Here is a 7,927-nt window from a genome sequence, read left to right as displayed (position 1 = left end):
ACAAAAATATATATATATATATATATATATATATATATATATATATATATATATATATATATATATATATATATATTACATACAAGTATACATAAATTATATGTAGTTATATATAAAAATAACAAGTATACACGGATTATATATAATTATATATAAGTCATGTATCTCTTCTTACCTTTAATAATTGAATAGTATCCAATTTTACACTTGGAGGAGATAATTTTATGCAATGGTAACTTTTTGCAAAAACGTGCTAAATATATTCATCCTGTAGCTTTTATAAAAGTAAGAGATGTAAGAGAGAAAGAGAGAGAAAGAGGGAAGAGATAGAGAGATTAAAATAATTTAATAGATCAAAATTTCTAAAAGACTTATTAAAAATAACAAGTTAAAATCGAATTGGAATAAAACTTGTCTAAAGAAAGAATTGAGGTTTGTCGATATAGCAGGTACTTATTTTATTGAAAGAAAACATACGCATAATTTAGAAAGGAAAAATTTTTAAATTTTGTATAAAAAAAATATACGCGACGCATGTGTATTATGGGCATAATGTAACATAATATAGTCACAAATCTCTTTATAGTTACTTTATTGCTTAGTCTAAACTAAAACTGAAAATAAATTACGCAATATAGTGAGGAAGAAAAAAATATCAGACATCGAATTGAGAACACACATATAAATATACACAAATGTGATAAATAATCATCATTTTGTTATGCTAGAATTGTATGAATTTTTTGCATCATATAATAATTTTTACGTCGTGTAAAACCATTCCTTATCTAAGATATTTGTATTTCAGCGTCTATTTTATATAATTGTTTATGCATACGATGCTTGGAAATGAAAAGGATTATATGTTAAGTTCAGTGTTACACGTATCTCTCTATGAATTAGAACGCAATAAAAATAAAACAATAGAAATTACGATAATCTATTTTGAAGCGCAACCATCTCTTAGATGTGTCTTTTCCTTATTTCACCTCCCAGCTCTATTTTTCCCAACATCATTTTCTTAAATATTCCCTTAGAAATTCGAAGTGTATGTGGAGAAAGTCACATTGTTCCGAAAAGTGACGTTTTCTAAAATTGTTCTAAAAATGTTCAATTATAATGTTTTAATGTTAAAAACTAATATATATATCATTATAGATGATTACAAGTACAAATTTGTGAAAAAATTTATATTTTCATGATAGAAACAGGAAGAAAAGTAACTTTTCGGAGAATGGTGTGTTTAATCACAAGAATTATTTATTTCATTATATTTCAATATATAGGCGGCCACACTTATAGATATAAAATAAGAATCACAATTAAGAAGTGTCATAATATAAGCTGGTAATACGATTACGTATCTACCTACGACAATCACGCGTCAACATTGAATTTATTCAATAGTCGTGACACAGGAACGTTTCACGAAGATCAAGTAAATGTCGGATGATATGATGGGCATCCTATAGTCTTTATCTCTTAAATAAATTAATTGAGATATAGGAATGTGTAGGAAGAAGATGATTTGGAGCATAGATTTAAATCTAAGACGAAACAAAATGAAAAAGAAGAAATGAAACGAACGCTCAGGAAACTATGATAGTTGATTAAAAAGCACTCTTGGCACATTCAATATCAGTAATTCGGAAAATATGATACTCTCTGACGGAACAATACCAAACTAAAAAATATTTATATATGAGCAACCAATAATTATAGGTATCCTGTCCAAAATTCTCGATATTCTAATATTTGAGTGATCCATAAATCTATACTTGCAAGAAATGCCAATACATATATTTTCAACGTTCAAATAAAGCATTAACAATTTTGCGTGTGTGTACTGGGGGCACTTGTGACAATATGTATGCACATATATATACGGGGTATTATGAAATCGCAAGCAAATATTTTATCTAAAAATCCGTTCAGCAACTTGAAATTTATCTTTTCACGAAAATCACGTGAATTTTGAGTGGGTATTTTTCATATTTGACTCGAAATAGAAGATTCCTCGTATACCCATTTGCAAAACGGTTTGAATATGTTTCTTTCGACATATCTCGGAATGCAGTCGATGTGCAATGGGAGAATTTTATTTCGAGTAATTCTTATAAGAGATATTGTTTCTTCTTTAACTATGTTCGTTCCGAAAAATATTAAAAGAAAGAAAAAATGTTGAAAGAGCGTTTCGCAAACGAATGTATATGTATCGTTGAGAATTAGAACATAGGTTCAGAGACTTTTTTGCTCAGGTCTCAAAAACAATTAAATATAGCCAGTTTTCGGCGGCTTAATCCTCATAGCTTGCATACATGCGAGTGTACATTTTAATAGTTCGTTCAACTTTCCAAGTGCACATATATTATTTATAAATAAAGTTTTATTATCTTTAAAATATTTTCTGTAAAAAGATATAAATATCAGAAAAATGGTGTCCAGTCAAACTTTTGTTAAAGAAACACCAACTTAATCACTTGTTAACATAAGAGCTATTTTGATATCCCAATATTTTCGTTACAAAAAAGTTGACTTATATTTAGCAAAAGGTCTATTGTTTAAATTAAACGTACATATATGGTACTTGTGGTTGTACGAACCTTTGATATTTAAGAATGTGCCAATAGAAAAGATTATTGAATTTCTCTCTGCCATATCATTTGCAATAAAATAGTTCATCCATCGGTGCATACGAGTATTGTTTTTCGTTGATGAAAACGCGCGCAGGAAGTGCTACAACGCTTTATTTTATCTTAACTATAAAGAGTAAGATAACACAAAGACGCTTAGTCTTATTTTTTATGGAAATATACTACCAAAACATCTGAGTTGTTGAGAAAGAAACACTGAAGTAACTAATTTGTCCTGCATATGTATTACGTGGCTTTGTTACATCGCCAATATGTAATAATATAATTAAGTTTGTAACGCTACATGTGTATATATTTCCATAGGTACGCGCGTGCGCACCCACGTACGTATAAACACATCTTGTACAATAAAATCTATAATATCGCTTAAATGTACACGCAAAATACTATTTTGAAACACATTTAAATTTTACGTATATGGTTTATTTGGCAGAGAGAAGCTTGTGTTTATATGGAAGTAACATGATAAATACGTAAAAGGATTATAAAATATGTCAAGACATTCAATTACATGTCAAGGCATTCGAAATGTACGATTTGCCTTATAGTTTAGATGCAAAATGTTCGCAGATGTACGCGACCATTCAATTACTTTCAAGCTTAAATGTTAAATGAACGTACTTGACTAATTCGTAAGAGAAAATAATCATATCCAGAATGTAGCGTTTCAATACATCGAAACGAGTCACATAGCAATTTACAATTTTTTGTTGTTCCGTTTGTTTGTTATAAACAGTATATCTTACGATATACAGAGCGGACAAAACGGGCAATTGATAACTAGGCCCATGAACAACATCATTTTCTATGACAGTCTTTGACTTTGGCATTATTTTAAACAAACATAAATTTTTCTATATACTGTCTCTTCATAATATATCCTCATATATTATGAGAATATCATTTTCTCATTTCTCCTCATTTCCTTTTTCTCTTTTTACACACGTTTGATATACAAACGCAAAAGTATAAATGTGTATAATTTTTATCAATCAACTGAAACACTATACAAAAGAAAATAGAAAGCAAGATTAAAAAGCTCAAGTATTTTCAGGTATTTTCAGTATCCACGATATATATCGAGAATCTCTTTCTCTTTTTCTAAATTACATTACGTTTAAATCTATATATCCATAATACGATATCTATTTGTCACTGTTCCAAAAATTCGATATATGTCTCGTGAAGTTACTATTGTGATATATTGGAATTACGCGTCAATGTCATAGCTAAAATGAAACGGAGCATGTTCGTGGGCTCAGCTACTGATCGTTTAAATCGATTAGCACTCAATGTCATTCGCACAAAATATTGGATCGCTCGTTCAATTAATTTCTAACGATCAAACAATACTACCTGGGGTACTGCTAAGATCGATTGGCTGAGTATTTTCAACTAGTGTGGACCGCATGCTCGACGATGGAGCTTGTGTATCCAATGCCGTTGTTCTCATTTCGCCAAAAGGTGCCCTAAGAATGATACCGTGTTAATTTAATCAGAAATACTCATTTCCTCCTATTAATAACACTATTCGTAAATTAATTTCATACATATATGCGTGTATAACGTGTGTGTGTGTGTGTGTGTGTGTGTAGATAGATAGAAGATTCTGGTATGATCTTTTTTTTTTTTTTACTAAAGTATCAATATATAGAATATTTTATTTTACAATATTAATATAAATTATATCAACTTTCATTCGTAATTAACTGTACAGTATATGATTACTACTGTATATATAGCATATGTATACTGTAAGTATAAAATTTGGTTCCCATAGTAACAAAATCTGATCATAAATAGGCATTCAACAAAACAAAGCACATAAATGAATAAACGTGTCGCAATTTGACACACACACACACGCGCGCGCCCGCGCACACACACCCGTACGTATACCTATAATAAAAAATACCAATTACCAATATATTACTTAAAGATTGTAAAATATTATTTTAAACATTGACATATAAACAAGAAAATAATTTTACAATGATAACAATTGTATGTTCAATCTCAATATGACAAGATACAAAGACTATATATAGAAAACGAAATGATAATGAGAAACTAATTGCAAAATATTACTAAAAGTGGAAACATTGCAACGCATGCATTGTAATACTTGAAATAATGGAGCGCTCATAAAAGCTGAGGAATAAATGATATAACATGCTGACTTATGGATGGACAAACAAAATAATGGGAAAAGGATACATTGTTTCTGATTGAATGAAAATTTGCGATAAAGCATTGTAAGGCGTTGTTTAGAGATGCAGTAGTAAGAAATAAAATTTTACGTATATTACGTATATATATTATTGCCTGGTTAGTGAAGTGGTGCAATGAATGTTTGATGATTTATGTAGGCCTCCAGACGTCGGGATCCTCCATGAGAGTGGTATGGTGATCTGTAGTGGGAGGCACTGTACCCTGTGGGGAACCCACGCCCGACGACGTCATTCCTGCCGGGTCGGGCCTGGATCCTCTGTTGTTATGTTACTGATTAGTAAACACTCTTGAAAATTGTAACACAAACACGATGAAACTTTTTCTTTTTTTGTAACGCGACATATTTCGTCATATGGCATACCGCTGCAAAATATTTTATATAGATGTTTAGGAAATGATATATTTTTCATCGTGATGATTACAAAGTAAAAATACAAACAGAGACCTTTCCTTTTTTCTTTCTTTCAGTACATTTTTCAATATACAAAATCTGTAAAGTTCCTTTATAACATATTTCCCCCACACACAAACCAAAGCACAATAGCATTAATAAAATACAAACACAGTACAAAAGGATTGCTCTTTCACCTCAAAGCAAAGTGTGCATTAAACCATATTGAAAAGCATCACATGTTATTATCTGATTTTACACAAGTTAAATGCAATGTCATACAAGACAGAGTTATACAACAAACGCTTCATTAATAGAAAAGTGAAATAAATAAGTAAATAATTGCCTTACAACACCCACTTTTTAAACAATCCATTCGTTTTTTATGTGTATATACTAAAATAATAAATGTTATCCACAATCTTAAGAGAATTGTGTATATGTGTGTGTATATATATGTGTGTATATATATGCATATCTCTCACTTACTTTTTACCAAGAGACATCAATCCATATATTATACCCGTTGTAAATATTAATCCACTACCAAATATACTACTCATTCCTGGGCACAGGAAGACTGCTGGCAACGCTATTCTAAATTAATAAACATGAAAGGAAACGGTTCATAATTTATTCTAATAATTACATCGCAACAAAGTTGAATAAAAGTTGCAATACTTTGTAAATTACAAAAAGAAATAAGATGTTAAAATTTCTTACAGACAATAAACAGCTGCTCTGTTCCAATATGGCTTTTTCTCCACCCAGTCGCTTAAATTCTGTACAAAGTCGATGAATAGACAGCAGCATGGTGCTTCGATCATTACGACTAAGAAACCAGCTATCATTTGCCACATACCGCTGATTAAACAGTCGATATGACCAAAAATTATAGACGCGCAGTTCCAAGCTCCGAGAAATATTGCAACTGTAAGGATAAAAAAATTTCTGTACAAAAATTGTTCATCCTACTTATTTGAGAAATTGTTGCCTGAGGGGGGAGGAGAGAAGGAGAGAAAGAGGTATATAGAGGGAATATCAATCTCTTTATATCTCGCGTCGTAAAACTAATCAAAGTAACGCAGTACAGAGACTGAGATAATCGTGTAATAATAATGCAATATACGATAAAGTAAAAACAAACAAAATGTTGCTAAAAAGAAGCAGTCTAAAGAGATATAAGATATTTTTTGTAACGTCTAATAGAGTGAGCAATATATCACGACACACGATCGCAAACTTACTTATACTGCCTACGGTACCGAGTCCACGACCTGCGTACTTCATCCACCAAGGTACATCATCCTTGGCAACAGGATCCTGTCCAGGCTTTTGCATGATCGATGCAATTTTTTCACCGAACGACTAGAAACATACATTTACAATATTACAAAAGAATATGCCGCACGATTAGGCCATCGATGAACATATTTAATCATGTACTACCATTTCCGATATGTATTATTATTATCCCTTTATTCGTCAGCTGAGAGTGCTGACAGCACCTTTGATATCTGTTGATGCACGAGAAATCGACCCGCTAGTTTTGTACCTATAATCACGAGGGCGCGCTGTGAGATGTCTCTCAGAGAAAGAACAGATACGATGCAACTAAAGTCACGTTAAGTTATTAGGCGTATCGCGTGTGCGACTTGTATTCGATGCGCCATCTGCATACATTATTCACTAGTTGCTGCGACTTGCTTACGTCGATAAATTACCATTTCGCGGTATGCCTTTCAATAGCGTATCAATCATTTGCTCCATCTAGCGGTGTCGCTAAAAGAACAGCTGAGATCGATCAGCTGGATCATGGTGGAATTATACAAGGGTCCATATGCTTAATCCTTTTTTATCTAAAGATGCCAATACATGGGAGCGTTCCAGCGTCGAGCGTTAAAGCGTTAGCCAATCAACGTATCAGGTCCCAGAAGTATACTTGTAGTTCTTGTGGAAAGTGGCATGTTGATTAGCTACCGCTTTAACGCTCGATGCTCCCATGTAAAGGTACTTTAAAAGTGCCTCTAAAAGAAATTTAGGAACCACCTGATTGGCTGAGAAGCTATATTCAAGACACTTTTATCGATAAAAAAATATTCAGAATATGGGCCAAGGTGTAGCGTTGCGCATCATGGAGGTGGGAATAGAACTAATCAAAAAGTTGCCCAAAAATATTGAGAGTAGCCATTTGCAGGATTCACACCGCGTCCGATGTCCAATATCCAATAGGAAAACAGCTTTCCAATGGAAAGTTAAATTCTCTATTAGAAAGCTATTCTTTTATTGGATATCGGACGTCGTACGTAGTGTGAATCCTGCAATTGGCTTTTTCCAATTTTGGGCAACTTTCTGATTGGCAGCTACTGCGCATCCAACGGAACGCTACACCTTGTATATTTCTACCATGAGCTGGATGAGCTTTGTAGATTTACACACAACTTGTATGCGCGAGTAGTTTTCGACCTATTTTCGAAATTACACAAAAACGACGAGATTTTTAGCGATCACGATTGATATATCGTATCGTCCCTCATGGCATTAAAGATTTGAAAATAAAACATTTATTTATTTATTTATTTATTTATTTATATATATATATATATATATATATATATATATATATATATATATATATATATATATATAT

The 7,927-nt window shown here is 31.9% G+C and overlaps 1 protein-coding gene across 1 annotated transcript in view; it reads right to left on the bottom strand.

Moving 5' to 3' along the window:
- Window positions 1-575: 575 nt before the first annotated feature.
- LOC116843147 (kinesin-like protein KIF20B) overlaps window positions 576-7,927 on the bottom strand; it is a 13,627-nt gene continuing 6,275 nt past the window's right edge. The window contains exons 5-9 of the mRNA XM_032813288.1: window positions 6,525-6,645; window positions 6,001-6,208; window positions 5,767-5,874; window positions 4,980-5,142; window positions 576-4,123 (exon numbers count right to left, since the gene is read on the bottom strand). Of these exons, the coding sequence (XP_032669179.1) occupies window positions 5,016-5,142; window positions 5,767-5,874; window positions 6,001-6,208; window positions 6,525-6,645 (564 nt within the window). The 3' untranslated portion in view covers window positions 576-4,123; window positions 4,980-5,015. The remainder of the gene's footprint in view (window positions 4,124-4,979; window positions 5,143-5,766; window positions 5,875-6,000; window positions 6,209-6,524; window positions 6,646-7,927) is intronic.

The sequence above is a fragment of the Odontomachus brunneus genome, unplaced genomic scaffold (assembly GCF_010583005.1).
Source record: "Odontomachus brunneus isolate Ranch 3 - 2012 unplaced genomic scaffold, Obru_v1 Obru_scaffold_030, whole genome shotgun sequence".
NCBI classification, from domain to species: Eukaryota; Metazoa; Arthropoda; class Insecta; order Hymenoptera; family Formicidae; genus Odontomachus; species Odontomachus brunneus.
Note: the sequence above shows the minus strand (reverse complement) of the source record. Positions and strands in the feature narration are given on the sequence as shown.